The sequence below is a fragment of the Urocitellus parryii genome, chromosome 8 (assembly GCF_045843805.1).
Source record: "Urocitellus parryii isolate mUroPar1 chromosome 8, mUroPar1.hap1, whole genome shotgun sequence".
NCBI classification, from domain to species: domain Eukaryota; kingdom Metazoa; phylum Chordata; class Mammalia; order Rodentia; family Sciuridae; genus Urocitellus; species Urocitellus parryii.
This window is the reverse complement of record NC_135538.1, coordinates 7,344,791-7,372,157: the sequence shown is the minus strand read 5'-3', so window position 1 is coordinate 7,372,157 and position 27,367 is coordinate 7,344,791. Positions and strand designations below refer to the sequence as shown.

Here is a 27,367-nt window from a genome sequence, read left to right as displayed (position 1 = left end):
AGAGCGTGAGCCCTGCCTGTGGCCCACGAGGAGGAGGAGGCCGGGGGCGTTCCTGACACCACTTCCTAATGGCCTTCAGGTCAAAGTAATCCCAAAGTGGGCCCCAGTGGCGTGTCCGGGTGGCATATTCAGCAGGAGCTGACAGAATCATGACACAGGCCCCGAAGCTGGCCGCTGCTTCCCCATGGAGCGAGGGAACAGTGGCGTCAGGCCTGGCCCAGGGGCTGGGGCCGGGCCGCTGGGTTCCTCCCCCGCAGGTTGAGAGTGGGACCTGCAGCCTGGCTGCTTCCCACGCACACCGCACCCTTCTCAGGGGAGTGGGCACTTCGGGGCTTGGCAGAGGGGGCAGGCCTCCAGCTCTGTGTGCATGCCCGGCCTGTCTCTGTGGAGGGCTTCGCCTGTGCCTCCTCCCTCCCAGCAGCAGCCCACAGGCTGACACGTCCAAGGAGGGAGACTCCCAGGGAGGGGGGTTTCAGAGCTGCCGCCCACGCCGCTTCTGACCAAGCCAGTGTGGATCCCTGGGCTCGAGGCGCCCACGGAGCAGAGACAAGAGAAAGGCACTCCCAGTGGCTGTGTGCTAGCTTCGGATGCTCCTGCGTCACGTGAGGGACCTGGACCCTCGCCCATGTCAGGTGCCTCTAGGACTGAAGGGGGAGGGCGTGTTCTCTGCCTGGTGGTGCCAATCACCTCTCACCAGCAAGTGCAGGCCAAAGCCCAGTGCAGAGCTGGCCCTAACCTAGCTGTTTCACAAACTGGGCTCCCAGGAGCCTGCCCTGGGGAGGCAGCGGCATCTGCTGAGGCCCAGGTGGGCTCCAGAAGGCATAGGTCTGGTGGAGACCGCCAGGTTTCTCTGGAGTGTGGAGGGGCCTCAGGACCCAGTCGGCCCCCCACATCCAAGGCAGGGAGCACTGATGAGCTGGGATGGGGGGATTCCAGGATGGAGGCCAGAGGACTCGACCGCCTGGTTCTGTTCTGTCCCGCGGTCAACAGACGCATGCTCTGCATTTCCCTGAGCAGAGCAGGCGGCCCGGGCTGGAACCCTGGCTGGAGGTGGCCAGCCAGCGAGGCTGCCTATGTACCCCCAGCAGGCCAAAGAGCAGAGGGTCGATTGGCCCATGCCAGCCTCCAGCCCTGCCGTGCCGTGGAGGCCCTGGCCTCGGAAACAAGCCTGGGCACGTGGAGTACACAGAGTGGACACTGCAGACAGGGCGGAGGTACCAGCACAGCTGGAGCCCAGCCAAGCCCACCCCTCCAGGCTGCACCTGTGCCCAGGACCCAGGGTCTGCTGGTCTGTCACTGTGTAACCACCTGGTATCAGTGCCAGCCATGGGCCAGCTTCTGTGGGTGGAGAGCATGGCCACCGGGCAGCTGCACCCTGCAGCCAGGGTCCAGCCAGGGCTGTGGCCTCATCACAAAGGCTTGCCTGGAGAAAGATGCACTGCCGAGCCTACGTGGTTGTCACAGGACTCAGGATCTTGGTTTCTTGCTGGTTATCAGCCCGGGTGCCTCAGGACCTTGCCTGGGCCACTTGCTTCCTCAAACCAAGGGGAGAGAGGCTGCAGAAGATGCAGTTGCAACCTGTGTGTGTGTGTGTGTGTGTGTGTGTGGGTGTGTTACTGGACCCAGGGGTGCTCCACCACTAAGCCACACCCCTCCTTGGTTTTTATTTGAGGTAAGGTGTCCATATGTTGCCCAGGCTGGACTTGAACTTTTGATCCTCCTGTCTCAGCCTCCTGAATAGCTGGGATTACAGGTGTGCATGTGCCACCGGGGATGGCTGGATGCTGCAACCTTATGTGACAAAATCACAGAGGTGTCACCGTGACATTTGCTGTTTTCATCTGGTGGGAAAGGTTCTGCACACTCAAGGTGTGAGCACTGGGAGGCGGGGTCTGGGGCCACCTGGCAGGGCCTGGCACACCCTGCTTGGCACCCTTCTCCTCTTGCTCAGTCTGCTAACTGCTGAGGTCCATGTGGGCAAAGGGGCAGTGTTAGGGGGCCCCCTGGTCCTGCTGGCTGCGGTCACTGCTCTGGTGATTGTTCCTTTACAGGTCTGTCTCCCCGACAGATTGTGAGCTGCTTAGAGTTGGGGACTGTCCCAGCTCCGTGGTCCATGGCCTATCATAGCATTGGACATGCTATGATGTTAGGGGTAGGGTTAGGGGTAGGGTTAGGTTAGGGTTGTGGAATGAACCCAGAACCCAACAAACAGCTGGTGACAGGTCCTCAGGACAGCACTGGACTGCAAAGCCCGGATCTCCACTGAGAACTCTGACAGCGCTCTTGAGTGCGCCTGCCTTGCTCTCCAGGTGTGGGGAGGGCCGGGCAATGGCACCAACCCCAAGGCTGTCACGAGAAGGAGTGTATCGGCACTCGTCTTGGCCTGAGGCTGGTGTTTCTGACCTGAATGGTCCCCGAGTGGCCGGTGGTTCTTCATCACCCCCTTTTCCCTGAGTTTCTGGTCCTACATCCCCTGAGCCCAACAGAGCAGAGGCCTGAGGGCCTGCACCTGTGTGCGGGGCAGGCTCCACGGAGGCGGCTGGGAAGGAGGCTGTGCAGGCCTGTGGCCCCGTTAGGCCTGCAGGCTGAGATAAAAGGGCAGTCAGCGCGTCACCAGGGCTTATCTGGTTATAGGAATTTCTTTAATAGATAATCTCATTGGAGGGGCCTGGGGGAGGAGGGCTCCTGGCCTGCGGCCTGCCCCTCCTCCTGCTCTGGGTGGACTCCGGTGCCCTCGGGGCCTGCGCTGAGCTGACTGGTTTCCCAGCAGAGCAAACAGTGGCCCTTGCGTGCTTTCTACCCTTGCCCTCCTACAGCCCGGGGGTAAAAGGTCGGTGCTAGTTGGTGGCTTTCCAGATGTATCATGCCTGGGCAGAAACTGGATTTCAAACCTCTCATTTCAAAGAACTTTAAAAGAGACACTGAATCTGGCCGCTGCAGACCGAGCAGGTCTGGCCAAATTGGCGAGTGTGCTGACCAGCCATGCCCACCGTGGACGATGTCTTAGAGCAGGTTGGGGAATTTGGCTGGTACCAGAAGCGAGTCTTCCTCACGCTATGCTTCACCTCGGCGGCCTTAGCCCCCATCTACCTGGGCATCGTCTTCTTGGGCTTCAGCCCCCCCCACCACTGCCGGAGCCCCGGGGTGTCTGAGCTGAGCCAGCGATGCGGCTGGAGCCCAGCGGAGGAGCTAAACTATACCGTGCCCGGCCTGGGGGCTGCGGACGAGGCCTTCCTCCGCCAGTGCATGCAGTATGAGGTGGACTGGAACCAGAGCACCCTCGGCTGCGTGGACCCCCTGGCCAGCCTGGCTGTCAACAGGAGCCACCTGCCACTTGTCCCCTGTCAGCATGGCTGGGTGTACGACACTCCTGGCTCCTCCATCGTCACTGAGGTAGGCCAAGGTTCTGTACTCAGGGTGATGTGAAGACTTCAGGGACAGGAGATGTACAGCAAGTCTCGTCTGGCTCAGTTTCTCAACAGACAAGAGGGCAGGGTCCTGGTCCGTGTGCAGGTCGAGGTGTCGGGCTGGGTCCTGGCCTCCTGCATTCTTTGCCACAAACTCTGGGTGTAGGAGGAGGCTGGGCCTCTGGGAGGACAGCTCACAGACGCGCTGCATTGTTGGGGTTCACGGGGAGTCTGAGGGCTGCTCTACTCCTGCCCCCTGGCTTTTCCCAGAGCCGACAACTTCACGTCTGTGCTTCCCCATGGTTGGTGTTATGAAACTCCCCCCACCCCAAGTGGTGACCTAAATGACGGCCACTGAGGTGGTGTGGAGTCGCCTTGACTTCGGTTGATCCCAGACGTGCTCCTTACTAGCTGAGCATCACTGGGTAAGTTACTCAGCCTCTCTGAGTCTTCATCATTGAACTGGGATCATAAGACCTTGCCACACAGTGTTCTGGGATTCAGCTGACAACCGTGATTAAGGCATTATGCTGTGTGCTCCTGCTTGTGTCCTGTGGGGCAGGGCAGTGGTGTCCAAGGGGCCTGGCTTGGATGATTTAATTGGTCCTTTGAGCATTTTGCTTGGAGAATTTTTTAGTAAAAAGTGACACGATATTTTCTCCCTTTATGGACCTTCTGTGGGCACTTGGTCAACTGGAGAAGCCATAGGCCTAGACCCATTCAGAGGCTGTTAGCCATGGCTTGGCTTTGGTGAGGACATCATACACCCAGAACAGGAGGACACCCTCCCACGCCCGCCCCCACTGTCCATCGCCCCTCCGGCCTGCTCAGGGCTTCTCAGTCTCCTTCCTTCCACCCCTTTCCTCGATGCCAACATGTTTCGGGCTCTTCCTGGTGGAAAGGCCAGTGCCCCTCCCCTGACCTGGTCAACACTCAGCCTGCTCACCTGGGGAGAGCAGGTGCTGGGGCAGCTGGTCCATGCTGTTGAGTGGACACCGTCCCCAAGGCACCCTCCAGTGGTGGCCAAGTTGCCTGGGTCACCTGCCAGGGGTGCTCCACCCTGTGGGCCCAGGCCGGGACCTGCTGTTCTCTGGGCCAAGACGCACTGTGCAGGAAAGGACTCCGCGCAGGCACTCGTCCGTCCGTCCATCTCCAGTGAACATGTTCTGAGCTCTCCCTCTGTCCTAGCACTGGGGGTGACCCTGCAAGGGGACAGGGGAGTTGCTGTGAAGTTCCCTCACAGCGTCTGCAGCCTCAGGGGGGGTGTGGCAGGACTGAGACGGTGTCCACTAGTGACAGCCTCAGTAGGGCCTGGGAGGTGCTCTGAGGAGGAGAGCGCTCAGGCCCGGAGCCTCAGGGTGAGTTGGCCAGCCAAGGTGAGGCGGTGGGGGTGGGGAGGGTGGGGGGTAGGCAAGGGCAGTGAGTGAATCCCAGGCCCAGGGAACAGCGTGAGTCAAGTTCAAGAGTCAGCTAACTTGTGCCACCTCGGGGAGTTATGGAGTCCTCAGGGTTACCAGATAACATATAGGGTACCCTGTTAAATTTGAATTTCAAATAATAGAATTTTAAAAAATGTTTGAGTTGGGTTCTTGCTCTGCTGCCCAAACTGGTCTCAAAGTCCTGGATTCAAGTGATCCTCCTGCCTCAGGCGACTGAGGAGCTGGGGCTGCAGGCACGTGACACTGAACCTGGCTAGATAATGTCATTTTGTTGTTTAGGATAATGATATTTTGGATATTGCACAATATTTTATATTGATAACTGGGGTTGGGAATTCAGATGTTTCATGGAATGTATTTATGCTAAAAAGATGATTGCTTATCTGAAATTCAGATTTAACAGGGCACTCTGTATTTTTATTCGCTACATCTGGCAAACCCACCTTAAAGCTAAATGAAGGGGTTTGGTCTTATTTAGGCAAAGGAGCGAGACAACCCTAACTAGACCCAGTGAATGGGCTGGAAGCAGGTTGGTGGTGGGATCGGAGTCTTCTGAGATAGGGAGATGCAGGAAGAGGCCAAGAAAAGAGCCCAGATGAGAAATGTCAATCCACATGGTTGTCATGGCGATGAAATGCCACCGTGCCATCAGGGTATGGAAGTTGCTGTGGGTCAGGGAGAAGGAGGGGGCTGCGGGTTCTGGCCTGAGGGGAGCAGGCAAAGGGAGCCACTGAGCCCTGGGCTGAGGACCAGGAGCAGCAGCTCGGCCATGTGAAGAGGCGGTGAGCAGGCTGCAGAAACGGGGAGGAGGGGCCAGAGGCAGGAGGACAGAAGAGGTTCACAGAAGCGATGGGCTCTGTGTAGTGACGAGGGGGCTCCAAATGAGCCCCAAAGCCAGAGCTCTGGTGAGGACTTTGAGAGTCCTGGGACTGTGACCAGCAGGGACAGTGAGGGCGAGCCGCTGTCAGGAGGAGTGTCCACGGTGCTGGACTGAGTCTGCGGGTGCTGGGATTCGTGCAGAAGGAAGAGCAGCGTGGGGCAGGAGGCAGAGGAGACAGGCCTTAGCTCCCATTTTAATCCTCCCCGCAGCGGCTCTCGGCTGCCCTCCCCTCCCTCCCTATCCTGAACTGGAGACCATTCTTGAGGATTGACTGCAGTTATCCCTTTTGTAGAACTAATCTTTAACCGAGGGTTGCCTTGGACATTGGAACTGCTGGAGGAGGAAGATGAACGACCTTGTTTGAACACCAGGTTCAACTCCCTCTCCCAGGCTTGGGGCCTAGGCTCCTGGGGAAGGGATGGGATGTCCCTGGCTCTTGACTCCCCATCAGGAGGGTCTGCTCTGCCGGCCCTGGCTTCAGCCATAGCCCACACCAGCCCAGGCGGCCACGGCTTCCCCCAGGCCTGAGCACAGAGTGAGAGGGCCATTCCCCAGCAGAGGAGGGGAGGGTGTCAGGCCGCTGCATCCCAAGGCTGCCCAGTCCTGCGGGGCCACCTGCATCCCCACTTGTGACCACGGAGAATAGGGGTTTTCACGGGGACCTGGGTGGTTCTTGGGGTGAGGCAATGGAGAACGATCCCTGTTGTTTCCTCTGCTGTGCTGGGAAGGGCCAGTGGATGGGCCTAGGACAGCTCCTCTGGCCCTCTTTTGTGCCCACCGGCCTCTCTGTGGGGCCAGGCCTGTGTCCCCAGGGTGCACACATGAGCCTGCGTGTGGTGGCACTAGGAACTGATCCCCACGGCTTGGCAGTGTCCACCCTGGCGGGCAGTGGGGTTGGAAGTGAGGCTGAAAGAGACCGGCTTGCTCCAGCCCCAGGGAGGGTCTGGCTGTGCATGAAGCCCGGGCAAGGTGGCCACCAGAGCCTGTCAGGAGAGGGACAGGGCAACTGACAGAGGCACAGACTTGCAAAGATGGAATGAAACCAAAGCAGCGGCCAGGAAGAGATGAGTGAGGCCAGGGGTCACAGTCCCACGTCCCTTTCCACCCCGTGACTTCAGTGCTGTAGAGCACTGTCCCTCTTGATATGGGGGACGTTGAAGCAGACCCTGGCAGTTGGAGCCACACCCTGGGACAGCCAGATAACCCAGGATGAGCTCTCCTCCTGTGTTCCAATGGCAGAACCCAAGGCGCAGGAAAACCTGTGGGTCCACGGCTGCAGAATGGCAGCCTGGGAGGGCCACCTGGGAGAGGCTCCACCGGCAGGTGTGCTTCCAGTCACATTTCAAAGGAAATGAACGTTGGGATTGGTGGAGAGAATGAGTGACACTGAGCTTGTCACTCCATGGGACAGGACGGCTGATGGCAAGGCTTATGTTTGTTCCTGAAAGTCCGCATAATGCAGAGTCTTCACTCCATTGCAGAAAACAACCGCCGGCTGAGTTCAGCCTGAGACTCTGAATGTCTGACGGCAACTTTGGACGTGTGGGGAGGGATGATAAAACACTTTAAAATCAGACAAAGCCCTTGAGCTCACAGGGTGAGGCAGGACAGGTCCACATGCCTGTTTCAGATGGGGACTGGGGCTCCAAGTCGCCAGGTGACTTACTGCCATCACGCTCCGCAGTGCTGCTTGTTTGATGGAGCCATGAATCGGAAGCAAGGAAAGACAGGGACAGGAGGGACAGGAGGGCAGGAAGCCCAGGAAGGGTGGCGGGAGGGGGAGGAAGCCCAGCTCCTGCCTCCCTGCCTCTGGTCTCCCTGGAGTCCACCCTTCTATGGCTCGTGTCACGTGGGGCCCTCTGAGTCTCCTCCTAGCTGTCAGATGTCACCCTATGAGACTACTGTGCTGGCCGCCCCTAGACGCCACACTGTCTCACCCCTGCCTCTGTCCCTCTCAGGTGCCACTCAGTTGTGACAGAATGTCCACTGTCCCTGGTGGAATTCATCCAATTAAACACATGGAGGATCCTCAACTAACTCTGGAAAACCTCTTATGTTTCTTCTGCTACACTTATTTTTGGGAAAGCATGAGGCTCTATTTTTTCTAGAGAACTGACCTGGCAGCCACGTCTCCTCTGAGGTCCACCTGTTCTTGCTCCTTTTCCAAAGTCGTTTTGTCCTTTGACAGTCGACTATGAAGGACAAAGCACAGGACCACAGCTGCTTTAGCGCATGTCACTTGGAGGCTGTTAGAGGAGTGTGTGGATGCTCATTGTCTTGTGTCTTAGGAAACCGTGCCAGGGACAACCTGGAGCTCTCCGAGGGGCCTGGCCTTGTCTGGAGGGAGGGTGGAAGGTGTGGGTCTGGCTCACGTGCCCTTCTGTTCTGGGTCCCTGGGGCAGTTTGACCTGGTGTGTGCTGACGCCTGGAAGGTGGACCTCTTTCAGTCCTGCGTGAACCTGGGCTTCTTCCTCGGGTCCCTGGGCGTCGGCTATATCGCAGACAGGTGAGTGCAGGCTGGTCCTGTCGACTTCCCCACCGCGCCAAGAGAGGGTTGGGGCAGGGGTGGAGGACCTGGCCAGCTGGAGCCCGTTGCAGAAGGTGGCAGAGATGGGACGTGGTGGCAGTTTCCAGCTGCTGTGAGGCTGCCTGGGGGAGGAAGGTGGAGCCATGTACAGGTCAGAGGTGGGGCAGGGGCCCAGGGAAAGGGGAGTGAGTCAAGGAGTGTCACAGCCCGTGGGTGGATGGGTCACCTTGAGAAGAGGGATGCTGGCCAGGCACACTCCTGAGGCAGGGCCCGTGGCGAGGCAGGAGTTCCACCTGAGTGCAGAACTGGGAGCTGTGTGGGCTCGGCCTGCCAGGCCCAGGAGGGGGGTCCGTGGGCAGGTGGGGTGACTGGCCCAGGTCCTCAGCCTCCTCCCACCTCTGTCTCTTCAGGTTTGGCCGTAAGCTGTGTCTCCTGGCGACCTCGCTGGTCATGGCCCTGTCCGGTGTGCTGACGGCCGTGTCCCCAGACTACACGTCCACGCTGCTCTTCCGCCTGCTGCAGGGGACGGTCAGCAAGGGCACCTGGATGTCTGGCTACACCCTGAGTAATCACCCAGGGCTGAGGTCTCCCTGGGCCCAGGGAGGGGGCGGTGGGTGGAAGGGGGCGGTGGGGGGTGCGCTCGGAGGGAAGGGGAGTCTTCAGGGCAGAGAACCGTGGTGGTTAATTGTGTGTCCTGGGCCGGGGCAGGCGCGGGTCGGTGTGGCCTCCTTTTCTCCTCTGTGGCTGTGGCTGTGGGGGGCTGCAGGAAGCCGAGTGGGGTCGGGGGAGTGTTTTAAGTATGAAAGAGCCAGCAACTCCTTAAAAGAAATAGAACTCAGATGGCTTAGATGGCAGTCCAGAGCCGGGAGGAAAGGACAGAGGAGTTTTTAAAACCCCAGGAGTCAGCCAGGCGAGCAGTCTGCACATGAGCTTTTCTTTATTCTAGGAAGGGTCAGAACAGAAAACAGAACTCCCTCCTGGGGGAGAGCAAATAAAAGAGTCACCTGAGCCCAGGGATGGGTTCCAGCGGCCCAGGGAAGCCAAGCCACATTTCTGCTCTTTTAAGAAAAAAACAAAGAGCCAGACTGCTCCTCTAAGACTGGTGTCCTACGGCTTGGCTTTCCGAGGGCCGTCCACGAGGGCCGGGAGAATCCGTGTTCCTGCCTCGAGATCCACGAGCACTGGGTTACGTTTGGTGGTTCAGCTGACGTCCCGGGTGCTCCACGGGCGCTGCTTGGTCATGGATAGAGGAGCAGCTGGGGTAAATCCACGCTCCAGCACCGAGCAGCTGTGTGATCTGGGGCAAGGGCCATGATCTCTCTGTGCCTCAGAAGCTTCAAGATGGGAATATGACGGTGCCCTCTTCCCTGGGGTTGCTGCAGGAGCCGGTGCTTTGCCCTGGGTGTAGGGTAGGCTCAGACCGATGCCCGCTGTGCCATCGCCTCTCCAGTGGTCCCTGGTGCTGCTGGGCAGGCAATGGTAGGGGCTGGGGTGCTGAGATAGATAAGGTGGCCATCCATCTGTCCCACCAGCCCTGTGTAAAACGGCCTCCCTCCCACCACGTTCCTGATCTGCCTTCTTCTTGCTGTTTGTTCCCCCACGGTGCAGACACATTCCAACCTAGTATTTAGTATAAATATCCACCACGTGGGTTGCCTGCCACAGAACAGGAGACCTCTCGTGCCGCCGAGCCTCCTAACAGTGAGAACAGCCCCACCCCCCGTAGACACTCTGCAGTGCAAAGCTGATGGTCCCCGAGAATGTCCAGCTCAGCCTAGAGCTTCTAGGGGAAGACGTGGGAAGAGAGGCTGAGCCTGAAGCCCAGGAGAGAAACATGGAAGGAGGAGCCCGAGAAAGGGCGGTCGGAGGGCACAGGGCAACCCGGCCCCTGGGAGTCTGGGCTGGGCCAGCTGGTGGAGGTAGGCGGAGAAGCTGGGCAAGCAGCAAATGGAGGCCACACAGAGAGGAGCTGGGAGCAGGCTGGGCCAGGCTGGGGCTTGGGAGAAGAGGCCAGTGGGAATGGGCCTCTCAGAGCTGCCTCCCCCAGGGTCCAGTGGTGACTTTCTTTGTTTCAGTCACAGAGTGTGTCGGCTCAGGCTACAGAATGACAGTGGCGATCCTGTACCAGGTGGCCTTCACCGTGGGGCTGTTGGGGCTCTCTTGGCTGGCCTACGCCATTCCCCACTGGCGCTGGCTCCAGCTGGCCGTGTCCCTGCCCACCTTCTTCTTCCTGCTCTACTACTGGTAATGTGTCCCCCGCAAGTCTGCACAGCTTCCTGCTCTAAGTCCTGTCGCTCCGGGGCCAGGCTCGGTGGGACGGAGGGCCCCTCTGTCACACGGGCCACCTTCCAAGGGGCCATGGTGTCCCTATGGGTGAGGCGGAGCTGCTCCCGGAGACCCTGCCCTGGGCCATTTCTGCCCTCAGGCTCTCCTGATGTTGCCAGATGACCCTGATGGCATGGGGAGCTGTCCCCAGACAGAGCCAGTCCAAATCCACACCCCCAGATAGACGGGAGCGATGCCACAGTCAGACTAAAGTCCAGGAGCACAGCGCTGCCTGCCCAGCCCGAGGCTTCCAATGAGCACCTTCCAGAAACATGAAGCCCAGCTGCCCGCACTGAGATGCCCTCGGTGGTCCCTGCTCATGGCTGGGTGAGGGGGCAGGTTTCCAGGTGTCGCTCCGCAGCCCGGAGGGATCTTGGAGATGATCTGCCTTCGGTGTCTAGTACAAGGAACAGGGTCATTTTACCACCAGGGCTCTGCCTCCTGCAGCCCTGTGAGGCTCCCGTGGTCTGGCATGGAGCACTCTTGGAGCTCCCCGCTGACCCCCCCCCCGCCCCCCCCGTCTATAAGTAACACTGGCATTGACAAGGCTCTGACACCCCTCTAACCCAGCCACACAGTAGGTATTTGATCTTGGTTGAATCAATTTATGAACCAATGAACGTATGAATGATTGAAAGGCTGCTCAGAGTAGGGTGTCCCTGGGAAACGTGCACACTGCGTCACTGTGAAACAGAACTAGTCCAGATGAGGTGCTGCTCTTAAGAGCTGTGAGCACCTTGTAGGGTCTGGCAGGAAAACCAGCTCCACAGAGAAGCGTCATCGTGGAGGGAAGAGGAAACAGTAGAGGGAATATCTGTGCACCTTCTGCCACGGTTCTGCTGAGGGTGGACCTTACTGTGGGTGGACGTGGAGTAGACCTATCCTCTCCCCCAGGTGAAAGCTGGCCCCCAAGCATTGCTTGGTGATGGACGGAGGGGGCCCGCTCCTGGAGACATGGGGCCCTGCTCCACAGAAAGAAGACTAGTGGGGGGCTGTGGTCCTGCTCTCTGTGAATCTTAGCAGGTGACCTGAGTCTGAGTGACCCTCAGAGCTCATGCCAGGGCCACACGGGCCACCACACAGTAGCCTCCGGCCTCATCCACAAGCAGTTGGAGGAATCACGGTTCCAACCTGGGGAGGGGGTGGCTCGGACAACTGCACCCTCTCCTCAGCACTTAGTCAGGTGAGCTCTGGGGAATGCCACCTGGTGATGCACTGTGTCCCTAGGTGTGTGCCGGAGTCACCCCGATGGCTGCTGTCACAGAAGAGAAACACTCAAGCAATAAAGATAATGAGCCACATCGCCCGGAAGAATGGGAAGTCGCCTCCTGCTGACCTACAGGTGGACCAGGAAGGGCTCCCACTGCCCGGGGGAGTGGCGGAGCTGTGCTGGAGGTCAGGGTGGGACGGCCATCAGTGGCCGTGGCCCCCCGGGGACCACCCACTCACAGCTTGGGTGGGTGACGATCTTCTCTCTCCTAGATGCTCTCTGTGGAAGAGGACGACACCGACAAGCAGAGCCCTTCCATTATAGACCTGTTCCGCACGCCCAACCTGAGGAAGCACACCTGCATCCTGATGTACATATGGTGAGGCCCTGCCCCGCTGCCCGCAGGCCGGCCTGCGGCGCTGCCCCCACGCGGGGAGCAAAAGAAAGTCCCCAGCGTGGTTCAGGTGCAGGGAGAGCAGGGAGAGGCTGTCTCAGCACAGTGGTCAGCCGTCAGAGAGCTCCGAGGGGCCTTCTCTCCCGGGGGCTGGGTCATGGGGAAGGCCCGTTTGGACAGGAAGGACAGTTCCGGGGCCGTGGAGTGGCAGAGAGGAGCTGCAGCTGCCTCAACTCTACGAAGCCTCCTCTGTGGGGAGCAGCGGGTCTTGACATGGTGTCGGAAGGTGGCAGGATTGATGACGTCCATCAGGAAAGCTGAGCCCTTCCAAGGGGAGACCCCTGTCTTTTCTCACATCTAGAAACCAAAGGACCCTCTTGAGGGTCTCTCTGTGCCTTCATTAGCCATTGGTCAGAACTCCCGTGCCCTCCCGGCATACCCCTTGCCCACGCCAGGGTCTGCTCCTCTCTCTGTGGCTGGCATGGGAAGGGACCCCGCCTGTTGGATCGGCTCCTCCATCTGGGCGTCCCTCAGAACACAGTGATTCTGAAGTGGCTCTCTGACACAGGGTCCTCAGCGGCCAGACCCCGGGGGAAGTTCCTCGTCCTGGTAGCAGCTGCTGGCACTAACACACAAGGCTTTATTTGAAGAAGGAGTCGACTTCGTAGGGCAGTGCCTGGCGCATGGTAGACCCTCAGTAAATATTTGCTGGAAGTTGAATGAGTAACTGCTGTTCCACGGAATCCACCCAGGGTGTTAGATACTGGGCTCGCCCTGCCCTGCCCCTGCCTCGCACTCACCAGCCCTGTCCCTGAATTTGCCCTGGGGTCCTGCACCCAACCACAGAGTGAGCCCTTGCAGAGCCCCATGTAGCTGGCGGGTTTCCGTGGTGCCCGATTCTGCAGCCCCTCTGTGGGCAGCCTGCAGACAGGAGTGATGGCTCACTCACCTGGACTCTCAGCTTCCCCTCCACCCCGAGCACACACCTCTCAAGGTGGCATTTGACGCCTCTGTTTCGGCCACCCCCAATCCAGGCAAATCTGGATACTGGCTGCTGGCACACTCTGCAGACTTCCGGATCCACTGAGAATAGAGCCAGGTCTCTTTTTCCAACCCGCAAGTGAGGCTTTATGTGATCTGGCCCCTGACACCTCCCACCGTCCCTCCTAGGCCCCACCTGCTTCTCTTCATTCTGCAAACTGGGAACCTGCCCACCACTTCCTGGCTGTGTTTCCTTTAGAAAGAGCCTCAGTCCCTCTGTGACTAAGCATCCTCATCAGCAGTGGAAGCAATAACAGTATCTAGCTCATAGGGGAATTAAAGAGATGATCTGTGTAGAGCGCTTGGAACAGTGTGGGGTACAGATACAGCAAATGCTCAGTGAGCACAGGTTTTTGTTGTTGTTGTTGTTATTTTAATACGTACATGCAATTCATGGGTTCTGCCTGAAGGTGGCAGCCCTGCTCATTTATCACCTGGTGTGTGGACAGGCAAATTCAAGTTGTAGGTTCTTTTCTCTTGAGCCAGTGCTCCTCATCAGCAGTGTGTGACAGTTTCCACTTCACTGGCCAAATGGCGCGGGGGTGGCTCCGGTTCCCTAAACTCACTAAGCTACAGGTGTGTGCATTCTTTTTGTTTGTTTGTTTTCCTTTTGACCCTTTTGTCCAATCAGCAATGACAAGAAACAAGCCCCGCAAGTATCCTCTGGCTGAGGCTTTTATAAAACAAGGGGGCACATTAATTAGGAACATCAGTTGCCATCTCAGTTTTGGGGAGCACAGGCAATTTGCATGCTGGGACAAGACCAGGATTTCTTATTGACCAAAGTCTCGTTGAACAATGTAGACAAAGATATGATCTAAGATGCTCTAGTTTCCAAAATGATATCTCCCCAGTGACGCACAGCATTCTCCGACTGGACTGGAGAGCGGGCAGTTTAGGAAGGCCCCTCCATCTGTGTCTGTGTCCTGTGACCTACAGAGAGAGGGCCCTGCGGGGGCATGGGAGCACGGACAGTGCCCGTTAAAGATGGTGCTGTGAGGTTCAGGGAGCGTCCTGTGCAGGTGAGGCTCTGCCTGCCCCTCCGCTCTGTCGTGCCCAGGATCCTTGACCTTGTTACCAGGGTGATGACGATGGTCACAGCGAAAGCTCATAAGCATAAGGCATCCTCTCACATCATTAAAGGAATTTGTCTTCAAGGGCCCTTCTATAGCCCTCTTTTTGATTGCTCTAGAACATTCTATGCCAGTGACACACTCTTTCCAGTGGATGGAGGCTCCCTCCCTGAGCTGCTGGTCCCCTGCAGAGCTTGCCTTTGACTGGGCTCTCCTCTTGCCCAGGTTCTCCTGCGCTGTGGTCTACCAGGGCCTGATCATGCACATGGGGGCCACCAGCAAGAACATCTACCTAGACTTCTTCTTCTCCGCTCTGGTTGAACTCCCTGCGGCTTTCATCATCCTGGTCACCATTGACCGTGCTGGCCGCATCTACCCATTAGCCTTGTCCAGTCTGGTGGCCGGGGCAGCCTGCTTGGTCATGCTGTTTATCTCACAAGGTGAGTGGCCTGTGTTCGTTATCTTCCAGGGAACTGGGCTTTGATAAGCCCCCGGAACAAGAACAAAGGGTGTCACCTTCATTCACCATCTTTCTTTAACAATTTAAATGGGGGTCTGACTAATATATAATGAGCACTTTATAACTGTGTGGTTTGGTGAACCTGGACTGTGGGCACCCAGGCTGAGCGCCCTCCCCCAGCACCTCGGCTGTCCTTCCTGCTCCGTCACACCAGATCCGTGCAGCCCTGCCCGCCCGCCTGCCGCCCTGGCCTCTGTGGACACAGATCAGTCCTCCTGTTCCTGAGCGGCCCAGCCCTGTGGCAGGAAGCTGCCTTGCGGCTCCTCCATGCACACGGAGAGGAGAGAAATGTAGACCCACGAGGAGAGAGATTCAGGCAGGGAGCAGCAGGAAAGGGGACGGGAGGAGAGGGCTCAGCCTGGAGCTCGGCTGGACTGGCATTGGGTGGCAAGCATCAGACGAGGTCCCCGTGAGCCAGGAGACAGCAGCCGTGGACGGTACCCCCAGAACAGCAGGAGAGCACTGGTGGCTTTGGGTGGGAGTCGCGCAGTCTGACCTCTGACTGCTGTAACCTGTGGCCCAGCCAGCAGGGCAGAGTGGACACACTGTTCTCTGAGGGCAGCGATGCTGTGTATGGCCCCGACCCCCGGGACCAGCTCCTTCCTCTCTTGTTTTGTAGAAGCTGGGTCAGGAGGAGTCTTTCCCAAGGCTCAGCCTGGCTTCCCCGGGGGGCAGAGAGCAGCAGAGGCCGAGAGTGCCCCTGAGCTGTGTGTGCGGTGAGCAGCCTCCGCGCTCCTTGGGAGGCTCACGCCAACTGAGTGAAACCCACCGAGCCTTCCCTACGTCACCAGCGTCTGGGGCCAGGGGCCAGGGTGGTGCAGTATCTGTGACCTCAGGGGACTTGTCGTGAGCCAGTATTGCTCAGGGCCACTTGTACTCTGGTGTGGGGGCAATGTCGGTGACAATGTCAGTGGTGATGAGGGATCTGTGTTCCTTCCTGGGACGCCCGTTACTGTGGTCACCCCCAGTGGGAATGGGGACTCCAGCAGCTGTCCGGGCTCACTCCCTAATCACCCTCCCTGTGACTGGCAGGAAGTGTTTAGGTTGGAAGCGACACTAGATAGAGGACTCCATCAGGGCTGAGCCTGGCGGGAGCTAGCTCACCCGCTGGGGTGTTCCAGGATGGCTGGCAGCAGCGCTGTTCTAGGATCGACAGACCTCAGCCTTTAAATTCCGCGGTCACAGGGGGAATTTGACACGTTACCTGTGAGACTCGTAACCACCCGCGAGCTGTGCGGCTAGCATCCACCCCAAGGACGCCAACAGCTTGTCCAGGTCGGCCTGCTGACAGGAGGCCAGCGGAGCCCCCAGACTCCTTCCTGTCTCTGGGGACGAGTGGAGTCTTCCCAGAGGTGTCACCGCCAGGTCCTGAAGTCTCCGGGCTCAGCGCCCTTGTGTGACAACGAAAGGGTCCGAGAGGATGCCCTCCTAGTCCGGCCCAGCCCTCCAGGCCTTCCCTCTGTGGCGAGAGAGTGCCACCCTGGTGTCCCTCTGTCTCCGCAGACCAGCACTGGCTGAATATCGCGGTGGCTTGCCTGGGCCGAATGGGGGTCACCATTGTGCTGCAGATGATCTGTCTGGTCAACATGGAGCTGTACCCCACCTTCGTCAGGTGAGTGCGTAAGGTGGGGGACATCATCACACCCCTGCCAGCCAGGCTCGCGAGGACCAGCGTTTGCAGGACGTCTCCCCGAGCGCCCCCAAGGGTCGGTCAGGTTGAACATTGGGTATTGCTAAGAATGGGTGCTCAGAGAGGGAGGGTTGGGCGTCAAAGAGAAGGTTCCGGGTTATGGGAGAGAACGTGAAATGTGGGCACTGGAGTCAACTAAGGGCAGGGGGCATGCCAGGCCCTGTAAACAGGCGGCACAAGAACAAGGCTTCTGGGTTGGAGGAGGGAGCGCTGGGCAAGCCGCGGGGCTGCTGAGCTGAAGTACCCGTTAGCACTAGGCGGTGGTGTGGGAGTCAGCTGCTCTGTTACACGCTGGACTAATAGTGACAAGCCTTTCCACACCTACGGCCCAGGCTACCTTTACAGTTGTTATTGAACATCCTCCTCCTCAGTTTTACACAAGAAGCTGAGGCTTGAACAGGGAGAGGGACTTCCAGGGTCACACAGCTAGAGAGTGCAGGGCCACGCCTTCCCGACCTGGACCCGTGTGCTTCCTCCACTCAGACATGTTACTGCTCTCTAAACCGGGGAACGTGCAAGAAATGTAGTGAAATATGAAATTGACCATGGTAAACCTTTTAAAGTGTTCAGGCGGGTGCCGTCGGGGGCACTCACCTTGTGTGGTCAATCTCCAGGGCTCTTTCCACCTTGCAAAACGGTGACTCTGTACCATTAAGCAGCACCCCATTCCTCCCTCCCAGCCCCTGGCAACCACCGTTCTTCTTTCTGTCCCTACGATTTGGACTAAGAACTTCATCTAAGTGGAATCGTACAATATTTTTGTGACTGGCTTATTTTACTTGGCATAATGCCTTTGAGACTCACCCATGTTGTAGCACATGCTCATCTCTCCTTTTTAAGGCTGAGCAATATTCCATTGTGTGCAGAACATATTTGTTCATCCATTCATCTGACCTTGGAAGCTTGGGTTGCTCTCACATTTTGGTGTGAACATCAGTGCACAGATATCTCTTGGAGACTCTACTCTCAATTCTTTTTTTTTTTTAAAGGAGAGAGAGAGAGAGAGAGAGAGAGAGAGAGAGAGAGAGAGAGAGAGAGAGAATCTTTTTTTGTAGATGGACACAACACAATGCCTTTATTTTTATGTGGTGCCGAGAATCGACCCAGGTCTACCCTGAGCCACAGTCCCAGCCCTCTACTTTCAGTTCTTTCGGATCCTATTAGATGGGAAATCACTGGTCTTATGGTATAGCTAGGATGTCCCCCAGACACCCCTGTGTTCACGAAGGTCTGAAATATCAGATTACTGGAGCTGTCACCTGAGTGGTGGGTTAGTCCAGTTGGTGAATGGTTAATAACTTGAAGGGGTGACAGTTCGGGGTGACTGTGGGCAGTGGGCCTGGTGGAGGAAGGAGTCACGTAGCCGTGCCTTGGAGGGGGTGAGTTTTGTCCCGGCTCTCCCTCTCGGCCTCCTGGCTGCCTGCCCGAGCTCAGCAGCTTTCCTCCGCCACGCCCTTCTTCCAGGGGATGCTACCTCCTGGGGCCCAGAGCCATGGAGTCAGCCAGCCACGGACTGGAGCTCTGAAACTGTGGGCCCAGTAAACTTTCCCTCCTCTCAGTTGACCTTGCCAGGCCTTTTGACGAAAGCCGGATGTGGGTCCATGGTAATCTATTTCTTAGTTTTCGGGTGACCTCCGTCCTGTCTCCACGACAACTCGCCCGTTTTACATCCCCCGTGGGGGCCCAGGGCTTCAGTTTCTCCTGTCCCTCCAATGCCTGTTTCCCTTTTCTTTATAGCGGCCGCCCCGATGGGCTGAGCGGGTGACTCACCAGGGTTCCACTTCTTCAGTGATCAGTGTGTGGGACATCTCTTCACCCACTTGTGGCCCGTTTGTGTGTCTTCTCTGGAGAAAAGTCTGATGCAGTGATTTTCCCCTTATCAGACTGGGCCCCGGGGCCATCTTGCTGTCGTTGTTGATTGTGGCTCTTTATATATTCTGGATCTTGGGGCCTTATCCGATGTATGATTTCCAAACATTTTCTTTCATTCTCTAGGTCGCCTTTTTATTCAGTTAATTGTGTCCTTTGATGAACAGAAGTTCTGGATCAGATAAGCTCCAGTTTCTCTCTTTTTAGTTTGTTGCCTCTGCTTTTGGTGCTGAAGATTTTTTTTTTTTTAAGTCGGGCATACACAGACTCAAATTCCTGCTTTCTGAAAGCAAGTTTTGATGGCATAGATCATTAATCTTTTAAACACTGCCATGAAATACAGACGATTTCCAGCACCCCCCGGGTTTCTTCACAGCCCTCTGCAGTAAGTTCCCTTCTCGCTCCACCTCCAGCTCCTGGCAGCTGCTAATCTGACTTCTGTCCCTTTAGCGTCACCTTTTCCAGACTGTTCTGCCTTGTGGCTCTTTGATTGCCGTGTAGCTGACCAGTGCCTGGACCTGCTCTCTTCATTCCCCTGGTCATGGTTGGACTTGGACTCCTTCCTGTTTGGGGTGATCATGGTACAGCTGCTCCGAATATCGGTGCACAGCTGTTGGGATGGACACGTTTTCACTTCTGTGGGGTAAAACTTAGGAGTGTGACGCTGGGTCGTGCACTCGGTGGGGGTGCCCCACTCGTACTCCCGCGGGCCGCGTGTGAGAGGTCCAGTCGCTCTGCGTCCTCAGGGGTGGGAGTCGGTGTTAAGCCACTCTGGGAGGTGGGGTGTTATTGTGGCCCTCCTTTTTCCTACTCCCTAGTAACGCCAAGCACCTTTGCATGGAATTATTGCCATCTGTATCTCACAGGACTTGGTTTTAAATGAAGATCATTTTAATTGTAAAAGTAGCCATTTTATTTGATGTTTTAAAAACTGCCATTATCTTAACCTGACTTGTGTGAGAATTCAGTTTATTACCTTAATTTTTTTTTCCTTTGCATAAATTACTCCTTTCTCGTTGTGAACATATCAGTGGCTTCTAAGAAAATTCCAGATCCCAACCTCATCTTACACCTTCACAGTCCTCTGAGTCCTTGAGTGATGACTCTGAGTTAGTCATTCTGTTTTCTGCCTATTCCTGTATCAAAAGGCCATGTCTCAAACTCTCATTTGTATAGTGTTGCTTGGACTGAGGACAGAGATGAAGACAACTAAACAGAAAACCTACACTGGCAGTTCTGAGTACAGAGTCTAAAAACTTTGGGACAAATAATTCCATTGTTATGACCACCAGTCCCAGGGGATTGAGTCAGAATATAATCTGTCAAAAATGCTGTATTAGTCAGCTTTGTGTTACTGTAATAAAATACCTGAGATAATCAACTTAATAAGAGAAAAGGTTTATTTGGCTCACAGTTTTAGAGGTTTCAGATACAAGCCTGATCAAAAAGAAAATCTCTCTTATCCCAGAGTGTGCCAAAAGAATATTGTCACAAAGCAGAAGAAAATTGTAAACAGATATGCTACCAAAAAATGCAAAATATTAATGAGTCAGTCATCTCTATAAAGTAAGAGCTTAGAGCAAATGTGTACGTTCCTGGGAGATTAGATGGCAAGATAATAGAAGACACTGAAGCCACTCAGAGAGGAAAAAAATGAAAAAATTAAAGCATTTAATAAATGAAAGGCAGCTTGAGAGCAGTATAAAGAATAGATACAGGAGGACAAGATGCACACAGTTACAACATAAAGTGAAAACATGCAGAATTTAGAAGGCCTAGCGCTTATATAAGTTAATGTTTTTTATATTAGCACGTTAATATGTGTACACACACACACACACACCACACACACACCCCTAACCAATGCACTCCACTCCCAGGCACCAGGGCTGACATGAGCCTAAATCCTTTAGACCTGGTCACCCCTAGACGTGTCCTCACCTCCCAGTGACAACAGGTCTTGGTCCTGGACAGGAGGGTGTGGAACTGAGGGTCGGAGCAGGAGCACATGGGCTGGTGACCTTCATCAGGCTTCGATCGATTCTTCATGGTGACGCGCCTGAGAGCTGGTGTCTGGTGTGGAACTGAGAAGAGGCGGGCGGGCAGGGCGTGGCCCTCCCCTTTCCACCCTGGGTGACACCCCCTCTCAGTCTGACGGGTGGTCCACAGGCTCCTCCTGGTCCTCGCAGTCGGCCCGAGGTGTGCTGCGCGCTGTCCGGGCGGCCCCAGGAGTTGGCACTGCCCTGGGCTCTAGGATAAGAAAGACGGCATCTTGGAAACCAAATCCCAGCATGTGACCTCTGGATCCTTGTTTCCTCAGGAACCTGGGGGTGATGTTGTGCTCCGCCCTGTGTGACGTGGGTGGGATCTTCACCCCCTTCATGGTCTTCAGGCTGATGGAGATCTGGCAAGCCCTGCCCCTTGTTCTGTTTGGTAAGACCTCATGAGCCTGCGCCCCTCCTTGGCAGCCTGCGGGGTACAGTGTGGTCCTCGATGCTCCCCGACCCTGTGAGGGTGCAGCACCCTCTTCAGCTGTCTCTGGGGAAAGAGAAGATACAATTTCTAGGAAATGGCCAGAGATTGATATCCAATGGCTCCCAAATCCAGTCATTCATTCCAGGGCAAGATTCCACGGGCCCTTGAACAGCCTCCTGCTTCCCGTGCATTCAGTGGCTAACTGCATGCATTTACTGTGAGCGCGGGAGGCTGAAGGTGCTGAACTCACCCCTTCTGCTTCTGGAGCTTAGAAATGGAAACAGGACGTGAGACAAGTGGGAATCAAAGTGCTTTATGGGCTTTACTGCTGATAAAGTTGGAGAGTGAAAGAGGAGGGAGCTACTCCTTCTTCCCCCAGCCTTGAGCTCGGGCCCTCCAAGACCTGCATACGGGTTGGTAGACAGCAAAATGGCTATTCTTGGGCAGAGACCTGCCATGCACAGGTGACAGCAAGGGGGAGAGGAGGGGTGGGAGGAGGAGGGGCGGGGAGCACGAAGGGAGAGGAAGGGGGAGAGAAGGACAGAGGAACGGGGAGAGAGGAGGGGAGGGAGGAACATACGTGTGTTATGCTCTATACCCATACCTATCTATCTACAGATCTATAGATCTATCTATCTATCTATCATCTATCTATCTACAGATCTATATATCTATCTATACATCTATCTATCTATGGATCTATCTATCATCTATCTATAGATCTATCTATCTACCTATCTATAGATCTATCTATCTACCTATCTATAGATCTATCTATTTCTCTATCTATCTATCTATCTATAGATCTATCTATCATCTATCTATCTACAGATCTATGTATCTATCTATACATCTATCTATCTATAGATCTATCTATCTATCTATCATCTATCTATCAATAGATCTATCTATCTATCTATCTACCTATCTATAGATCTATCTATCTACCTATCTATAGATCTATCTATTTCTCTATCTATCTATCTATCTATCTATCATCTATCTATCAACAGATCTATCTATCTATCTATTTCTCTATCTATCTATCTATCTATCATCTATCTATCAACAGATCTATCTATTTCTCTATCTATCTATCTATCTATCTATCTACCTATCTATAGATCTATCTATCTACCTATCTATAGATCTATCTATCTATCTATCTATCTATCTATCTATCATCTATCTACAGATCTATATATCTATCTATAATCTATCTATCTATAGATCTATCTATCTACCTATCTATAGATCTATCTATCTACCTATCTATAGATCTATCTATCTATCTATCTATCTATATCATCTATCTATCTATCTTCTATCACAACCGTCACATCGAGTCTCACATTCTTCTTGAGGCCCGCGGCTCGACATTCCCCGCTGACCCTTGACATCCGTTACTATGCCCTCTTTTGGGGAGGTACACAGGCTCCTTTCCTTTCCTTCCTCTGGCCTCCCCCGGCTACCCCACGGTTTTCTCTCCTGAATGTCCCTGACAAGGTTTTGGCAGTAAGCCGGGTCTCTCCCCCCCTCTCTGTGGTGGCCGTGAACCTTTCTGGAGGTGGAGGTACCTGTGCTCTAACCCTCCTCTTGCCATCTGTCTCATTGAAGGGGTGTTGGGCCTGTCGGCTGGAGGCATGACGCTGCTTCTTCCCGAGACCAAGGGCGTTGCTCTGCCTGAGACCATCCAAGATGCCGAGAACCTCCAGAGGTGAAGTCCGGGGTGCTGGGGTGGGAGATGTTAGCCATGTCCTCTAGAAGGGTCACGGTGTCACTCCACACATTCTCTTTCTTCCATCTTTTCTTTAAAATTTATTTTTTATTAGCTCTAATCAGTTACACATGACAGCAGAAAGCTTTTTGATTTGCTGTGCACAAACGGAGCACAACTAACTATTTGTTTCTCTGGTTGTACACCATGTAGAGTTGCAGCATGTGTGCAGTCAGAGATGGACCTAGGGTGATGATGTCTGTCTCATTCCACCGTCTTTCCTACCTCCATGTCCTCTCCCCTTCCTGCCCTCCCCTTGGCCGGATCAAATTCCTCCATTCTCCCCACCCCCACCCCCATTATGGATCAGCATCCACTTGTCAGAGAGAACATTTGGCCTTTGGATTTGGGGATTAGCTTAATACATTTAGCATGATATTCATCCATTTACCTGCAAATGCCATAATTTTATTCTCTTTTAATGCCGAGCAATATTCCATTCTGAAAATATACCACAGTTTCTTTACCCATTCATCTATGAAGGGTATCTAAGTTGCTTCCACAGTTTAGCTATTATGAATTGAGCTGCTCTGAACATTGAGGTGGCTTCGTTACTATACTATGCTGTTTTTAAGTCCTTTGGATATAGACAGAGGAGTGAGATAGCTGGGTCAAATGGTGGTTCCATCCCTAGTTTTCTTTCTTTCTTTTAAATTTTTTTTTAGTTGTAGATGGACACAATGCCTTTATTTTATTTATTTATTTTTATGTGGTGCTGAGGATCGAACCCAGGGCCTCACATGTCCTAGGCGAGTGCTCTATCCCTGAGCCACAACCCCAGCCCCTGGTTCAGATTCTTTAGTGATTTTTCTTTCTTTTTTTTTTCATTAGTTGCTCAAGACAATACAATGATCTTGACATATCATACATTTGACTCATATAGGGTGTGAATTCTCAAACAAAAAATGGCTTGAAGTCTTGATTCTTGTAATGGAGTGTGCTTTCATAGAGTTTCAGATTCTACTCTTAAATCTCTTTAAAAAAAAGAAAGAAAGAAAGAAAAGAAGGAAGGAGAGAAGAAAAGAAAGCAAAAGTCCCCAGTGAAGCATTCAATCTCTCAGGCCCATTTCCAGGCTCAGTTCCAAGGATTTCGTAGCCAGACACGGGTCCCTGTGCGGTAGAGAGTGGTCCCTGGAGTCATAAGGACCTGGGCCTAAATCCAGACATGGTCCTGAGACTCTGGGAATGTCACTGAGCCCTTCAGGCCTGAATTTCCTTCCCTGTAATATACCACATGGTCCGTCCCTAACTTAGAGGGCTGCCGTGGAAACTCAGCAGCTGAGGTCGATGACTGTGATTGATCTATTGCCTTATCTTACTGAATGTTCAATACATCTCAGATTCTCTCCACTTTTCTTGAAAATTGTATGATTTCTTCAATGATTCTCAAAACTTTGGATGTAGAAGAATCACAAGGGAAGTTGCAAACATGCAGATTCCTTGGTCTTGACTTAGGTAATGAAAGTGGGGCTCTGGCAGCTGTTTGAATAAGCTCTGCCGGTGATGCCCGCCGACAGGTGCTCTCTGAACGACACATGCTTCCTCCAGTGGCTGATGATGCTCTCTGGGTCCAGTGGTAGGAATGTTGTATTGTCTGGTTCACTTTATTGCTTTCTGTCTTGTTGACAGGCCCCTGGTCCTCTCCTAGGTGCTGTGTTCAATACTCACTCCATTGCCCTCCCGGGAGGCCAGGTGCTCTGGCCCGAGCCCCCAGCCACACCTCCTCTGCTCTCCACAGTGCTCTTCCTGTTTCATAATATCCCATTTCATTGTTGGGCTTCTCCTCTATATAACTCCATGCGCAGTTCCAATCCATTGACAGAGTGATCACTTCTGTGACTCCTATGTCCCTGCTTCGGGGAGACATCAGGGATGAGTGTGGTGGTGGTAGCCCTAACTGACCTTTGTGGAGTGCTCAGTGGAAGCACTTGGTGCATCCTCCCAAGCCCTGCTCAGCACCTGCTGTTTTTGCAGACTCCTTCTACAGATGAAGGACTAATGACAGGCCCCCCTAAGCCTCCAGATTCAAGATGGAGTGTTGACTATTAGGTGCCTGTGGTAGGCAGCAGCTCCATGGGTGTCCACCCCAGGGGGCTGCCAAACTCCCCTGAACGGGCAGGTGAATCCCGCAGGCCTGGGCATCCGTTGCTGTGACTCAGTTCTGACCCCATAGCAGAAAGCAGCCTAGACCACACCTACCTAAGTGGGTGAATCTGGCTTCTAATCCAGGTTTGTCTCTGGACGTGGAAATTTGAATTTCATTTACAAGTGCCACAAAATATTTTCATTTTGATGTTTTCCACCAATTTAAACATCATAATAAGAAGAAACCTCCACTCACACACCTGACACAGGCAGGCCACAAGCCAGACCTGGCCCTGGCTCCTGGTCAACCCATTGTCCTCGTTGCTTGCTCTCCTGGGTCTCCCTGTATGTTTGAGATACTCTGCACACAGCTTTGCAACCCTGATGGAGATGTTGACTGCTTCTTAATTTTGACTTTTAATTTTCATTTCTGGTTGCCACAGGAAAGCGAAGGCCAAAGAAAACACCATCTACCTTCAGGTCCAAGCGTCGGGACTCAAGGGCACCTGAGAGGGAGCTGGCTCTGAGAAGAAAAGGCAGATGTGCCTCAAAGGTCTCGACTTCTCTGTATTTCCCCTCAGACTTGCTGCCCCCAAATTAATATCAATCCTATAGAATGGTCCGAGTGGGCTCTGCCATACTTTGTCTTGCCTTTTTAACCCTGTGAAGCCCTGGTTGTCTTTTACCTATCTATCCATTTCTAGTGGGAACTGCTGGTTCGGTGGGTATCAAGCACTTAATCACCTAAAGTATTTGAAGATCCAAGAGAATTTAAATATTGCTATTAAAAGACCTCTGTAGCATTTTTTTTTCTAGAATAACTATTGCTTTATTCACACTCTGGAAGAAAATGCCTTGGCATTTGTGGGTTTCCATGTGGGCAAGGGCATTTCAGTGTAGATGATTTGGCTGGAACTGGATTTTAAACATGGCGGCTCTTCCAGCAAATTGTATCCCAGTTATGCTTAAATATGTGTGATGGAGGAAAACATGATCGTCTTGTGGAGTCCAGAAGCACTATGACACATTAGGAAGACGTTTCTGTCTCCTGTATTCCAGGAACACGTGACTCAAAGATACTCTAGGTTTGGGTTCTTGTTGGTGATTCTTGAAGGTGAACCAATTGCCTCTGCGAGAGAGCTCACTTTACCACAGGTTTTGTGCTCCTCGACGCTGTGCAGTGAGTGATCTGGGACTGGAGGACACAAAGACTTCCATTTAAATTTTATTTACCTGTGAGACAACCCAAAAGACAACGTATAAGCCAGTCCCCAGGAAAGTTCCCCCTGGGACCTGGAGGTCTGAAGAAATGCAGGTGGTTGTATTAAAAACATTCACAGCCTGATCCAGCTGAGATAAGCCATGGCCACAGGCTGCAGGCCGAGAGACCAGGGGAACTGGACCAAGCGTGAGCACGCTGGCCGGCTGTTGAGGATGGACAGGGCTGAGGCGTAGCTCAGTGGTGGGGCACTTGCCTGGTGTGGGTGAGCCCTGGGTCCAGCCCTCGGTGCAGGGGAAAATGTATGTGGGATAGAGGGGAGAATGGACATGGCTATTTGGAAATCTACAGCTTTGCCCTTGGCCAAAAGACCCATCTTCCTAGTTTTGGGTGAAGAGAATGTACAGATCACAGTGCTCTATCCCAGCCTCCCTCCAGCAAGGCCTGGCTGTGTCAGCACTTTCCGACCCTCATGATGACGTGCTTCACTGGTCACAAGTGTGTAGATTGTAGGCTTCTCATCATATTTTTCAGATGTGTATTAAAAGCATCTGTCTAATGTGTCTTGGAATCCTCTTGGCAACACCTCGAGGAAGGCTCTACACACAGAAGTGTCATCATTGAAACGCCCCCAGCCTGACTTCCTGCTGCTCTCTCCACCTGTGGGGCTGTCCAGGGCGTGGGCTGTTCTTGGAGATGAGGCCCAGCAGAGCCGACTCAGAGGGCAGGCAGCTGGGGCACGGCCAGGTTTGTCGGAAGAGTGAAGTGTGTCTGCGGAGGTGACTTCCTCCCGGTGTCTCTGTCCATGCTCTCTGGGGTGGGGGGGGACAGAGGGTGATTCCAGGGACTGACTTGTGCACAGAGGGGGCATTGGGGACCCGCCTCTCCTCGCCTTCTCACCGTCACTGCCCTCCGGCCAAAGCCAACCTAGATAGAGGTGGGTGGAAGAGGGGTCATCTGGAGGCCCAAAAGTGTTGGTCAGGGGGACGGATGGCGTGGAACACTCGGAGAGCCGGGCTTCCAAGAAGCCCATCTACGGCAAGCGCGGCAAACTGTGTGTGTGGGACCTCATAGTCACTGAGGGGCCCAGAGGGCAGCCAAGGTCACAGTCACAGAGGGGCCCAGAGGACAGCCAAGGTCACAGTCACAGAGGGGCCCAGAGGACAGCCAAGGTCACAGTCACAGAGGGGCACAGAGGATAGCCAGGGAGGGGGTGACAAGCACCAGGAGCAGACAACCCCCTCTAACAGTGGGTGGAAGGCGTGCAGGGTCCACGGCCCCTTCCCCATTCCTGCCCCAGACCTCTCCTTCAGTGCCTGGAGCTCAGCCTTCAGCGGTTTCTCTGTGGGCCCCGAAGGCTCCCCACTGTGGTGGACGGAGTCAAGCCCACGTTGGTCATCAAGCAACAGGTTTGTGGACCACCGGCCAGATGAGGG

The 27,367-nt window shown here is 54.5% G+C and overlaps 1 protein-coding gene across 1 annotated transcript; it reads left to right on the top strand.

The window, feature by feature from the left end:
* The first annotated feature begins 2,815 nt into the window (after positions 1-2,815).
* On the top strand, positions 2,816-25,487 carry LOC113185883 (solute carrier family 22 member 1). Its single transcript, XM_026393150.2, has 11 exons — positions 2,816-3,393; positions 8,129-8,232; positions 8,664-8,818; positions 10,329-10,497; positions 11,806-11,920; positions 12,061-12,167; positions 14,522-14,736; positions 16,320-16,428; positions 20,696-20,808; positions 22,468-22,567; positions 25,156-25,487. Exons 1-11 carry the CDS (start codon positions 2,983-2,985, stop codon positions 25,220-25,222), a joined length of 1,665 nt encoding a protein of 554 aa, XP_026248935.1. The 5' UTR covers positions 2,816-2,982; the 3' UTR covers positions 25,223-25,487.
* Positions 25,488-27,367: the final 1,880 nt, after the last annotated feature.

Bases quoted from the DNA above. Each gene is read 5' to 3' on its own strand.
- LOC113185883 (XM_026393150.2), top strand. From the start codon at position 2,983: ATGCCCACCGTGGACGATGTCTTAGAGCAGGTTGGGGAATTTGGCTGG. The intron at 10,498-11,805 runs GTAATGTGTCCC...CTGTGTCCCTAG, and splicing joins TTCTTCCTGCTCTACTACTG to GTGTGTGCCGGAGTCACCCC. The intron at 20,809-22,467 runs GTAAGACCTCAT...GTCTCATTGAAG, and splicing joins CCTGCCCCTTGTTCTGTTTG to GGGTGTTGGGCCTGTCGGCT.